This window comes from Macaca nemestrina, chromosome 1 (genome assembly GCF_043159975.1).
Source record: "Macaca nemestrina isolate mMacNem1 chromosome 1, mMacNem.hap1, whole genome shotgun sequence".
Taxonomy (NCBI): domain Eukaryota; kingdom Metazoa; phylum Chordata; class Mammalia; order Primates; family Cercopithecidae; genus Macaca; species Macaca nemestrina.
In genome coordinates, this window is record NC_092125.1 from 60,313,591 (window position 1) to 60,327,520 (window position 13,930).

Here is a 13,930-nt window from a genome sequence, read left to right on the forward strand (position 1 = left end):
GACACCCTAAGGGCAGCCTTACCCTCATCCACATCCTCCCCTTCCACAAAGAAACCTTTAGCCTTTCAGATGAATAGACAGGGAAACTGACAACCTACATTTTCCCACATCCTTACTGACCAAACTTTAACAGAATCCCAAGTACTCTGACTTCAGAACGCCTTCTCTCCTTCCTCTCCATGGTCTTCTTCACCCCTGCCTCATCCTAGGGTCCCTTCTGAGATGCTCTCCCTGGACACTGGGCCTCTCTGCCCCATGTACAACCCTCCAGGGGACCTCAGCAGCCTCTGAATCTGCACTAACAAGTCTGCTGGAGCAGACTCTCTCTGGGGCTCTGAGGCTGGAGTGGGAAGGAGAGGTCTGGCTTGGGGCTGGGGGTTCAAGGGAGGAGTCAGCACCCCCAACCCAGTTCTGCATGCCATGTGGGTCCTTAAAGCCCTTTCTCTTTCCCCGTAGGATGCTTCAGAACAACCAGCTGGGAGGAATCCCCGCAGAGGCACTGTGGGAGCTGCCGAGCCTGCAGTCGCTGTGAGTCATTAGAGGGCCGGTCTGGGAGTCACCAGCTTCCTGGGGCCTGAGTCACAGCCCAGGGCCCCCTGCCTCAGCTTTCCCTTTCCTCTGCAGGCCCCCCTCTTCCAGACCACGTTCCAGACAGCATGCCACTCCTGGCTTTGGTTTCTCCAGGGTTTTCTGTTGCCATCAGTGTGTGGATGTGTACACTCCTATGCGTATTTCAGGAAAGGAGGGCTCCCAGGCCCCACTGGGGGACTGTGGGAATGGGACCTCCCTAGGTGAGGCCACCAGGGCAGTGGTCCTGGGGCGACTGGCGTTCTGCCATTGGAGCCTGGGGTTAGGGGTGGAGACTGATGCCCAAAATAAGCATCAGGAAAGGGCTGTCTCCTCTACCTAGCCTGCTCTTGCCCCAGGCTCTGTTGTGGGTGGGAAGGAAGCTAGGCTCAGATACTCATTTTCTCTACTTGGGGGTGGGACTGCCCTCAGGGACTCACAGGCCACCCATAATAGATCCCTCTCGCCAAGGAGCCCTGTAGTTCCCTTCTTGTCCAGCAGGGGCATCGTGGAAGCCAGACCCAGCCTGAGGGTGGAAGCCAGACCCAGCCTGAGGGTGGAAGCGGGAGCAGGTGCTCCAGGGTGATGTAACCCAGCCCAGTGGGAGCCGCTGGGCTTCATCCACATAGTGCACAGCCCAAGGCCTGGAACACAGTAGGTGCCTCATACATGCTTGATGAACCTAACTTAATTATCAGGTACAACTTCATCCGATGGGAAAGTGAACAGATATTTTGGGAGAAGTCAAAGTTGGGGGGCAGGATTGGGGCACAGCAGTTAGCTAGTGGGGGAAACTGAGTTATAGTGGGCATGCAGTGTGTCCGGACAAAGGCCTCTCATATTCTCAGCCTTTGACGCTGTTCAGTCTGTGGATGTGGAAGTCAGACAACTTCTGACTTCTCCTTGGGTGGAAGGAGAAATGAGGTGGGAAAAGGTGACTTTCCTTCCCATGTCTGATATTTAGGCCCCATTCCACCTTATGCAGAGGGCCAGCTGTGGGGGTCCTGGCTAGCAGCTGTGCCACACCCACTTGTGGTGAGGGCTTTCCTCTCCTACTCCTTCCCTGGGTGCCCTCTACCTTTCTGCCTCTGTGTATGGTCTCTGGCAATCCTCAGCTGCTCAATCAATCAGCCCCAGTGGCAGAACCTGCCTCCCCACACTCTCTCAGCTTCCACCCCCACTTCCCAATGAGTGCTGGGCGTCTGGCCCCAGCCCTCTCCTCTCCCATCCAGCCTCACCCCTGGACAGGGCCAGGCAAACCAGTGTGCCCCTAGAAGCCAATGTCGGAAGACCAGAGGCCAGGCAAGCCTGTGCTTGCTCCCCACCCGCAGGGCAGACTAAACATTTGCCTAGGGCACCGGCACAGCAGGGACATCCAAAAATAAGGGAGGAGGAGTGAGAAGAATTTGACATTTCATCCACAGTCTCAAGAGGATTTCATAGGGAAAAAAATTAGACTTTCATTGGACTTCTTCACACTTTTAAGGTTGTTAATTAAGTTTACTTTTTTTTTTTTTTTTTTTTAAATCGTGAATCACATATTCTGAGTTCTTGGGGCTTCTAAAGGTCTTGCTTTCAGACTAGACATGGAGCTTTTGGGCAATGCAGACAATTTTCCCTACACTTTCTGAGAAGTGGGCAGCCCTTGTGGCTGGGAGAACCAGACCATTAGCTTCCACTTTCAGCCCCATTATTCTCCTTTGCCTGGGCATAACAGGGCAGGGGACAGAGGTCAAGTCCCCCACTCCCCCAGTTATAAGGCAGATGAGTAGATTTTGCTTTTTGCAATCCTGCAAGAAGAGCACTGGCCTGTGTGACAAAAAATGTGGCTTCAAGTCCTGGCTCTGATCTTGACTACTGTATCATTTGCCTCTCTGCACCTCAGTTTCTCCATCTTCAAGTGGGGGATAATTATCTTCCCTGCCTCATAGGGTGTTGGGAAGATCAAATATAAAGTCAATGTGAGGGGGATTTGCAAAAAAAAAAAAAAAAGACTTCATACAGCTATAACGTATGATGATGTTATTGTGAGATTGTTCACCTAACCAGTCATTGATCCTCTGTTTGTTTGTTTGTTTGTTTGTTTTGAGAAAGGGTCTGACTCTGTCACCCAGGCTGGAGTGCAGTGGCCTGATCTCAACTCACTGCAACCTCCACCTCCTAGGCTCAAGCCACCCTCCCACCTTAGCCTCCGGAGTAGCTGGGACTACAGGCGTGCGCTACCATGCCCAACTAATTTTTGTATGTTTTTGTAGAGACAGGGTTTTGGTTTTGCCATATTGCCCAGGATGGTCTCGAATTCCTGAGCCCAAGCAATCCACCTATCTTGGTCTCCCCTCCCACAGTTCTGGGATTACAGGAGTAAGCCACTGTGCCCAGCCTGATCCTTTTTTTCTTCAAGACGGAGTTTTCGCTCTTGTCGCCCAGACTGGAGTGCAGTGGTGCAATCTCAGCTCACTGCAACCTCCACCTCCTGGGTTCAAGCGATTCTTCTGCCTCAGCCTCCCAAGTAGCTGGGACTACAGGCACGCACCACCATGCCTGGCTAATTTTTGTATTTTTAGTAGAGACGGGGTTTCACCATATTGGCCAGGCTGGTCTCAAACTCCTGACCTCGTGATTCACCTGCCTCGGCCTCCCAAAGTGCTGCGATTATGGCACCCAGGTCCATTTTTTTAACAAAATTTTTTGAGGTGCCAGAACCAGAGTTGAGCATTGAAAGATTAGTATGAATCAGGTGAAGAGGCGGGGAATGCCGTTTCAGACAGAGGGAACAGCACACGCTGCAAAGGCACAAAGTTAAGAAAGAACCTGAAAGGTTCTTGTATCGGTTGGAATCCCGAGAGCTTGCCAACAGATAACACGAGGTGGTGTGGAGCAACGTGCTGTTTTAACCAGGCCTGGGGGCAGATGGGCTGAGGCCTAAAATGGCGTCAGTCTCAAGTGAGGATGGGGCAGGGAGTTTATAGTCTCCTGTAAACAGGAGGTGTCTCAGTCTGACGTAACTGCTACATGGTACCTGGATGGCCTCTTTCTCGATCTTCGGGGTAAGTGTCATCCGGCCGCCTCTTTTCCTGCTTCTGCTATATTGCTGGTGCACGCTGCTGGCGCAAGTAGCCGTGCGCCTTGCGAATGGGCCTGAGAAGGGAGGAGTTACTCATCCCTTCAAGCTTTCAGGCCCGGGGAGAATCTTTCAGAAACAAGTAAATTCTAGAGAATTTGGAAGGAAGTGAGTCTGGCTGGCTGAACTCTGTGTGTGTGTGTGTGTGTGTGTGTGTGTGTGTGTGTGTGTGTGTGTGTGTGTTGGGCGGCTGGTGGGAAGGGCAGTAGTGGAGAAAGATCTGGAGTTAGAAGTGGTCTTACCTGAAAAGTAGGCAGGACCTTGCTAAGGATTTGGACTTCTATTCTCTTCTCTTCTCTTCTCTTCTCTTCTATTCTATTCTATTCTATTCTATTCTATTCTATTCTATTCTATTCTATTTATTTAGAGACGCAGGCTCGCTCTGTTGCCCAGACTGGAGTGCAGTGGCGCAATCTCGGCTCACTGCAAGCTCCGCCTCCCGGGTTCAAGCCATTCCCCTGCCTCAGCCTCCGGAGTAGCTGGGACTACAGGCGCCTGCCACCACGCCTGGCTAATTTGATTGTATTTTTAGTAGAGACGGGGTTTCACCATGTTAGCCAGGATGGTCTCGATCTCCTGACCTCGTGATCCACCTGCCTCAGCTTCCCAAAGTGCTGGGATTACAGGCATGAGCCACCGTGCCCAGCCTGGACTTTATTCTTAAGACAGCGGGGAGCCATGGGAGGGCTTTTAGCAGGAAAACAAGGTGGTGATAGGGTTTGTGTCTTTGAAAAGTTACCTTGGCAGCAGTTATAGGGGGCAGTCTGAAGGTGGGGAAGTCAATGAAGAGGCTCCTAAAGCAAGGCAGCATGTAGTGGCCAAGGGAAAGACAGACAGGGGCAGTGGTGAAAGGAGAAGTGGACAAACTAGAAATATCTAGAAGTCATTCCAGTGAGACTCTGGAGTCGGATTGTTTGGGTTCACTTCTCAGCTCCTTCACTTACTCACTTACTGCCTATAAGACCCTGGGCAGACTACTTACCCTCTGCGTTTCCATTTCTTCATCGGTAAAATGGAAGCGATAATAGTATCTATGTATCTCAACAGGATAGAATGAAATCATTTAATATACATAAAAGAATTAGAACAGCACCTTTTGTTGCTACTTCTGCAATGATCATTAGTAGTAATAATGCTGACTGGATGTGGGAGCTGAGGGAGAGGAGAAGTTCAACTGACACCCAGTTCTTGGGCTTTGACATCAGGGTGTACCATCAGCAAGAGTCTGGCACGTGGTAAGAGCTTATTAAGAACGTGTAGGCTGGGCGCAGTGGCTCACGCCTGTGAGAGGCGTGCCCTTTGAGAGACTGAGGCAGGTGGATCACCTGAGCTCAGGAGTTCAAGACCAGCCCGGCAAACATGGCAAAACCCCATCTCTACTAAAAATACAAAAAATTAGCTGGGCGTGGTGGCAGGTGCCTGTTATCCCAGCTACTTGGGAGGCTGAGGCACGAAAATCACTTGAACCTGGGAGGCAGAGGTTGCAGTGAGCCGAGATTGTGCCACTGCATTCCAGCCTGGGCAACAGAGCAAGACTCTGTCTCAGGAAAAAAAAAAAAAAAAAAAGATGTGAAAGAATGAATGAACTGCAGAAGGTGAGTGCTCTGGGGAGGGTGCAGGGAAAGGGGATGTGCTGAGGCCCCTCCGGGACATGTTGAGTTTGTGGTGCCTGCAGGCAGGATGACCAAGTATCCTAGAGAACCTGGAAAATTGGTCAGTTGACCTGCAGGACATCAGTGTGTGTGTTGGTGGGAAGAGGGGAGGTCCGTAATCTAGCTCAAAGATTCTTTATGTAGATGTTATGTTCTAAGTGTTTGGAAATTGGGAGATTCAGGGAGAGACCGCCTCAGGCCCCACAGTAAGGTGCTCCTCTACCTTATTCAGGTCCTTCCGTCTTAGTGACAGTAAAAGCAGGCCCAGGTGGCTAGGCTGAAAGGAGACAGTGGGAAAAAATGACAGTTTTTTGGACTTCCCTGTGTGCCAGCAGAGATCCATCATTCCATACCTCTGACCTTCCTCCAAGGGACTGTTGTGCCCCCAGACTAATGTCCAAGGCCGGGCTAAAGCTCCCCTAAAACTACATGAGAAGTTCTACATATATTATCTGATTTATTCCTCACAGAAACCCCTCTGTAATAATTGTCATCTCTGTTATCAGATGAAGAAATAGAGGCAGACAAGTTCAGGGCCTCTTCCAAAGTGAGAGCTGGTGAGTGGGCATGGCAGGCCTATACCCAGTTGTTGAACTCCAAAGGCTACAAGAGAAGCTACCTTTTGATGGCTCTCATTAGGTGAACCTCCCTGCTTCCCAAGGAGTACCAGCAAATGGAAATGTCTTTCCTGTTGGAAATCAACGGATCAGGGGCACCCCCTGACCGTGCCCCTTCTAGGGTGATGTGTTCCCAGATCAGACCAAGCCCACTTAGGGACCTAAGCAAACTCTTTTGGACATTCCTGGAGCCTCAGGGAAGGTTCAGTCCTGTGGTCCCCTTTCTACCAGCTAGAACCAGATGGGGGCACAGTAAGAGGTAGGTTTGTGTGAATGAGGAGTGGGGCTAGGGCTAGGGAACAGGGGCCAGTCAGGCATTCTAGGCCCAGGGACCCAGCTGTATGTGGTGCACAAACTGTTTGGCTTGGCACCTGAGCAGGCAGCACCCAGCTCCACAATACCTTCCTCCTTGGATACACTTGCTTCCTCCCTCACCAGTGTGGGAGGGGGGAGAATGGCCATGCCAGACATGTCATGCCAGGCTTGAGCCAAGGCCAAGAGAAACCGCGGGAAGCCAGCAGAGCCTGGGGGAAAATAGAAACTGGGTGGGGGTGAGGCAGGGCAAGGGGGAGACAACATGGCAAAGCAGAAGAAGTGGGGGCTGTGCTGGTCTGGGTCCTGGGGAACTCCAGCAGGCTGGTCCCAGGAGAAGAGTTGGAAAAGCACAGTGGCAAGAATAAATGGGAGAAAACAGCCAAACAGCCCAAGCCTGGATACTCTAGGGGGGAAATGCATAATTGCGAAGGACAGCCCCATGAAACTAGCAAACATTGTCTAGAGTCGGGGAAATGCATCAAGAGCAGTATCAGACTCCAAACTGAAACCCAAGGCAGAACTATCCCAACCCTCTCAGCCCAGGCCAGCCAATCCAAAACAAATTGGTTGCCTGCTGACAGGAAACAGGTGGAGAAGCCAGGGTGGATAAATGATGTGCTGGTGGCCGGGCGCGGTGGCTCACGCCTGTAATCCCAGCACTTTGGGAGGCCGAGGCGGGCGGATCACAAGGTCAGGAGATCGAGACCACGGTGAAACCCCGTCTCTACTAAAAATACAAAAAATTAGCCGGGCGCGGTTGTGGGCGCCTGTAGTCCCAGCTACTCGGGAGGCTGAGGCAGGAGAATGGCGTGAACCCAGGAGGCGGAGCTTGCAGTGAGCCGAGATCGCGCCACTGCACTCCAGCCTGGGCTGGGCGACAGAGCGAGACTCCGTCTCAAAAAAAAAAAAAAAAAAAAAAAAAAAAAAATGATGTGCTGGTGTGCTTGTGGGCCAAGGAAGGCAGCTGGGCTCAGGTGACATGGGAAGGAGGAGTGGCTCCCTCTTCGCACATATGCTAAGCACATTCGTATATCTCATTTAATCCCCAAAGCCCTGTAAATAGTGTCTGTTATTCCCATTTTATAGATGAGGCAACTAAAACCCAGAGGAGTTAAGCAACTTGCCTGAGGTCACACAGCTAGGATGTAACAGAGCTGGAACTTAGTTTAGCTCCACCTCCAAAGTACCAGGTTCTTAACCCCTATCCTTTAATGCATCTCCTAAAGCTATAATCTTTAGGATCCAGAGACTTGGGTTCAAGTCCTAGCTCTATCACTAACTAGCTACGAGGCCATGGCAAGTCACTTCCTCTCTCTGAGCCCAAGGTTCTCTATCTCTAAAAGGAGAGCGTCCAGTGGGATAATTGGCAGACAGGTGTCCCAAGTGAATGTCATGCATAGAGGTACAGGAACTTCCTAATGGGGTTACTGGCTCTGCTCTTGAATTGTTTATGCTTACTGGGTGCTTGCTCTCTCTGGGTCTCAGTTTCCCTTACTGTGCAATGGAAAGTATCTTTTTTGAACCCTTCCAGTCTCCTGGGAATGCTGTGAGTTGAGATGAGGAGGAAAGACCTGAGCTGCTCCAGGAGAAAATGGCTGAACCATTTTGTCCAGTGCTGGAGTTCTTAGGAGGGATTGGCAGTGTTCCCAGAGAGAACCAAAAGCAAGGGACCTCTGAGCAGGTCTCCCTCATCTCTTGCCTCTGATCGCCCTCCAAAGGGCTATGGTACCCCCAGACTAAAGCCCAAGGGCAGGCGAACAACAATCACCAACACTTACATGGCACTTTCCATGTGCAAGCCATTGCATTTATTTTCTCACTTAATCCTCACAGTACTTCTCTGGGATGGCTACTGCTGGATATCTTATCATCCCCATTTTATAGAGGAGTAAACTGAGGCACAGAGCCATAAAGTGACTTAGAGCAGAGCCAGGGTCAAAAGTCAGGCAGCCTGGCCCAGAGTCCATGCATTTGACTGTGGTGCTGGGCTGCCTCTCAAGCAATTCTGAGGTGGGCTGAATGAGATGACAAGCCTTGGGAAGTTGCCCATCAGTGGGGCTCGGGAACCATGGTATTTCCAAGGCACCTGCTCTCAGAGCTGACCTTGGGTTGTGAGCTCTGCTGGGGCATGCCTGGGGCTCCTGGATTGCCCTATTTCTGTCATTACCCTAGGTATTCTAGAGTTAAGGGGAGCCTGGGTTGAGGGAATGGTTCTGGCTGCCTGGGGAGGTAGGGGATGTGAACACTGTAGTATCAGCATTGAGCCCTGAGACCCTTGGCCTTGATCAGCACCCTCAAAGAGTCCACAAGAGAGCGCCTGAGGCTGGTCTTGCCTAATAACCATCTTCTTACGAACAGCATTAAGACATTTCTAGGAGCTTTTCACCAGAAATGGCTCTTCTATCTTCCCTTGTGAGGAGTAGCAATGCAGTTATCGCCCCATTTTACAGACAGACCTGCAGGGGAGGTGTAGAGCAGGAGGTGACTTTCCTGAGATTCCCCAGTGGGTTAGAGATAAAGCCGGGATGGAGCTAAGGAGGCTCTTGTGGTGTCGGGAGAAGAGCCCAACCATGACTGACCTTACCACTCACGGCCTCCTGGAAGCAAATCTCCAAGAGGGCCCAAGTGGGAGGCCTGGGTGATTCCAAGAGAAGGAGCCTGTTGTGCATGAAATTGGGGATTTTTCTCAAGGAGTCATTTTTTTTGGATCTCTTGAGCACCAAGGAAAGGAGGAAGACATCATGGGGTTGGTGGTGGGGGCGGGCGGTGACAAGGAAATTGTCCTTGGGTGAAGGACTAACGATGAGAATTAAAAGTAGTCTTTTTTTTTTTTTTTTTTTTTGAGACAGACTCTTGCTTTGTCACCCAGGCTGGAGTGCAGTGGTACGATCTCGGCTCACTGCAACCTCTACCTGCCGGGTTCAAGCAATTATCCTGCCTCAGCCTCCCAAGTAGCTGGGACTATAGGCGCGTGCCACCATGCCCAGCTAATTTTTTTGTATTTTTAATAGAGATGGGGTTTCACCATACTGGCCAGGCTGGTCTCGAACTCCTGACCTCGTGATCTGCCTGCCTTGGCCTCCCAAAGTGCTGGGATTACAGGCTTGAACCACCATGCCCGGCCTAGCCACCTGTATCTTAACAAGCTCTCCAGGTAATTCTGACACACACTGAAAATTAAGGACCATTGTTATAGAAGAAAAGGATGTGGTATTGGTATGCCAGGGCTGCCTTAACAAAACATCAAAAACTGGGTGGCTTAAAACAATTGAAATGCATTCATTCATTGTTCTGAGGCCAGAAGTTCTAAATCAAGGTGTCAGCAGGGCTGCGGTACCTCTGAGGGCACTAGGGGTGCGTCCTTCTTTGCCTTTTCCAGCTTCCAGCGGCTGCTGGGGTTCCTTGTGGCTGCATCACTCCAGTCTCTGCCGTCTGCCTTCATGTGGCCTTCTCCTCTTTCTCTTTGTGTCTCTCTGTGGTCTCTGATAAGGTTACTTATCATTGGATTTAGGGTCTACCTGGATCATCCTGACCATCTCACCCCAAGATCCTTAATACATTTGCAAGGGCCCCTTTTCTAAATAAGGTCCCATTTACAGGTTCTGGGAGTTGTATATCTTCTGGGTCCTCCATTTCACCCACTACAAGGGGAGGAAGGGAAGTGGGCCTGGACCCTGTGAGAGAGCACTTAGGGGTGAGAAGCTGAGGCTAGAGTCAGGAAAAAGAAAACAGGAGGATTAGAGTGGGCAGTAGCCCTGAGCCGGCTGTGCCCACCATGGGGGCATCTGGCCAAGTGAGGCCCAGAGCTGGATGGAGAAGGGAGCAACAAGGGCAACAAGGCCGAGGTCTGGGGTGCTCTGATCTAAGGCCTCGTCCTAAAGATGCCCAGTCTGCTGTGGAAAAGCCCCCTCCAAAATCTGCCTGCAAGCTGTACAGGTGATCTTGTGAACCCTGTTGGCACCACCCATCCTGCCTGCCAGCCAGAGGGCCCTAAGGCCCAGCTGTGCTGTAGGGCCCAGCCAAGGGGTCCCCAGGGATGCACGAGGTGGCAGATGGCCTCCCTGGCATGGCTATTTTGGGCTCCGTGATTATATGCTACTGTATTTGGATCTTCCCAAGGTTCCGGGAGTTGATTACCACATGTGTTTGGGGCAGAGGCTGCTCTGAGGTGGGTGGGTGGGCGGGCGGGCAGCCCCCTGTAGCCCACAAGCGTCTGAACATGGGTAATTTGGCTCCTGAGAGATGCTAGGAGAGTGTTCGTGGTGGGCTGGTCCAGGGGATCAGGGGTGATTCAGCCGTAAATGCCGGTCTGGGACAGAGTTGGCCCAAGTTGGGCCACCCAGGAGCAGTGCGGGGCCTCGGCCCCACCGGAGGCACCTCAGCTCAGACTTGTGGGGCTCCTCAGCCTTCCTACTGGCCCTCTCTGGCTATGGTGCTGAGGCCGCCTTGGGCCAGAATGTTCTCCTCTGACTGGACCGTTCGTGCCCTCTGCGCCCCACAGAGCTCAAGCAGGCCAAGGCCTGAAAGGCCTGAGGCAAGAGCACCCCGGGTGTTGCGAACTGAAAGCTCAGATTTGGTGTAGGTGCAATTAAGCCCCCAGGCGGGGCCAGGAGGTGGGTGATCCCTCCCCCATGGGGAGAGGACAGAGGCATGGTTTCTCCTCACCTCTCCTTACTCTTGTATTATTGCCCCTTCCTGAGCAGCTGATGCCAGTGCAGAGCCCTGGCCTGAATTTTGGGTCTCTCAGGAGGGAAGAGGAGACCAAACTATTGGTGTGTCTCTGTCCATCCATCCATTCATCCATGCATCCATCCATCCATCCATCCATCCCTCCCTTCATCTATCCATTAATCCACCCCCATCCCTCCCTGCCTCTGTCTCTCCCTCCCTCCCTCCATCCATTCATCCATCCCTCCCTCCCTTCATCTATCCATTCATCCATCCCCCATCCCTCCCTCCCCCATTCCTCCATCCCTCCCTCCATCCATCCATCCCCCTTTCCTCCATCCCTATCTCTCCCTCCCTCCATCCCTCTCTCCCTTCATCTATCCACCATCCATTCCCCATCCCTCCATCCATCCATCTATCCATCCCCCATCCCTCTGTCCATCTGTTTGTTTTTGTAAACTTTGACGAGTGCTTGAAATGCCTAACACAAGAGATACTCAGATAAATAATAAAACAAGGGCCCTGCCTTTTCAGCAGCTCTTGGTCTGATGTAGGAATATTAGATACACCAAGACCCCATCTTCATCCCTCCCTTCCCATACATTCTCCCATTCTGTGCACTTAAATTTCTGTGACAGAAAAGTCAGTGCAAGCGAACATGATGTAAAATGTGTATATAAAAGCTAAAAGAGAGTTGACTAAAATGATGAAAACCAGGTGAAGCACAGTGCGTGTAATAAAAATCATATTGGTAGTTAATATTTGGTGAGTGCTTACAATGTTACCAGGCTCTAGGCTAATCCTTGGCAGACTACCTCGTTCCTTGCAACAAGCCTCTAAAGGAGGTCCTGTGATCCCTTTTTATAGATGGGGAAGTGAAGATATAGGGAATTGATCACTTGGTAAAATGGTTCATCTGAATACCAAGCTCATGCATGCTCTTAGCCATGACTTTATGCAGAAGGGCAGCTGTGAGGGACCCTTGAGGTCTAGTTCCCAAAGCTGTCTACCTCACAGCACTAGGGAAGCTATAAAGTGTAGATCCCCAGACCCCTTCTCAGACTTCCTGAACTGGAATCTTTAGGGCTGGGGCCCAAGAATCTGGATTTAAAAAAAAAAATCTTCCCAGGTGATTCTGATGCAGAGCTAGGTTTGGGAGCCACTGCTCCAATCCTTGCCCCTCAAAGTGAGCTTCATGGGCCAGCAGCATCGGCATCACTTGGGAGTATGTTGTAAGTGCAGAACCTCAGACCTGCTGATGCAGATTCTGCATTTTAACAGGACCCATCCTTCCACCCCCCAGGGGATTAGTATGCAATTCAAAATTGTGAATCACTGTTCTTTTGTTCAGGAGCTTCTGGGACATTCTGCATCCTCTCCCAACCTCAGCTGAGATGGACAGCAATCATTATCAGCTGTCCGTAGGTCTGTCCCCTAGGCCCTAAGGACTTTCTGCAGAAAGTCTTCAACCCTTAGAACCCCTTTTTTGTACCCCTGCAGTCACTTGTACACGTGGGATGGAAATGTAAGGTTTAGACTGATTTGGTTGTGGACCCACTTGGAGGCAGTGAAAGGTACTGGATGACCTCTTGGGCGATGCAGTTGGACAGATAAAGGTTAGACTTTGGGAAGAACTTCCTAGTTGTCTATACCACACAAAGGGGAAAAGGCTAGAGTACCTTCTTGGGAAGGTATGTTAGAGTCACACTCTCCTCACCTGGCCTGGGGGCAAGAGAAAGTATATGACCATCTCACTCTGATCCCTTCATGATGTTTTCTGGGAGTATCCTTAGAGAATCCCAGAGAGGTGAGAGAAAGCTCAGGCTGCAGCCAGGAAGAGTGGAGCCAGCACCTGTGGCCTGCAGCAGCCTTCCACTGGCCACACCCCTGGAGCCATTGCCTGCCCCCTCCTCCTCCCCTGTGCCTCAGCCATCCTGATGAGAGAAGAAGGGTCGGGGGCTGGGAAAGTGTGATCTTTTTCGAGAGTGTATGAGTAATTTTCCATCTGTTTATGAGCTGTTGGAGCCCAGGTGGCTGCCAGCCACTTGCTGGAGGGTGGAAATCCACACAGCAACCGGAAAAGGCGGCAAGCACACCGGGCTCCTGCCCTGGCCACCGGCTGAGGCTGCGTGGGTGGAGGTTGCCCTCCTGAGACCACAGGACCTTAGAATACTGGGGCTGGAAGGCGTCATGGAGGTCACTCAGTCCAACTGACTCTTTTGCAGGTGAGGAAACCAAGCAGTTGAGAAAGGAAGTGACTTCCCAGTGTCGCCCAGTGAATCAGTGGTGACGCTGCAGCTAGCTGGAACCCAGACCAGGCCTGCAGATGCTTTGGCTCTGGAAGGGGATGATCTATTTATGAGCCTCTGTGACCACTGCAACCAGATGGCTCTAAGATCAGTTGTTCTGGAATGTGACCCCATCCGGGGGACTCTTGCCAAAGTTGCGTCCCTCCCTCACCACCCTAACACCTGTTTTGGGACTTGGAGCCAGCTCCTTCCTCTGCTCTCCCTTAAATGACTCCAGCAAGGCCTGGTCTGGAGGGCTCTGAGGGTCCTGGGAGGGGTCTGGACTATGGAGAGGGAGAAGCAAGGCCCATGGTGTTTGGTGGGATGTGCTGCTGTGGGGTGACAGTCACTGAAAGGATGCAGTGCCTTCAGGGCCCTGGCAGCCCACAGAGAGGACATCGTTGCTGTCCCCTTGCAAAACAATCTCTTCTCCGAGGAAATAGGGCAAGTCTGGTTCTCTCTACCCTCCCCATGTTTCCTAGAAGAATTCCACTTTTTCTCTGGAAGGTGTCCTGCCTTTATTGCATGGTGAGTAGGGAGTGCGCACCTTTCTGGGGCTGGAGGCCACAGAGGACCATCAGCAGAGGTGACCCTGGCCCCATCCCTATCCTGGGAGCCAAGGCACCACAGTTGGGAATAGGAGAGAAGGCAGGAGTTGGAATGGAGGGAAAGAGGAAAGAAACTTTCTTTGAGCATCTCCTG

The 13,930-nt window shown here is 51.6% G+C and overlaps 1 protein-coding gene across 4 annotated transcripts in view; it reads left to right on the forward strand.

Moving 5' to 3' along the window:
• Positions 1-13,930, forward strand: part of LOC105484738 (leucine rich repeat containing G protein-coupled receptor 6) — a 126,150-nt gene that overhangs the window by 40,249 nt on the left and 71,971 nt on the right. For 3 of the 4 annotated variants that reach the window (XM_011746635.2, XM_011746636.2, XM_011746634.2), the window contains exon 4: positions 457-528. In XM_011746635.2, the coding sequence (XP_011744937.2) occupies positions 457-528 (72 nt within the window). Of the gene's footprint in view, positions 1-456; positions 529-942; positions 1,222-13,930 lie in introns of those variants that run through there. The other variant, XM_011746637.3, reaches the window with a different exon arrangement.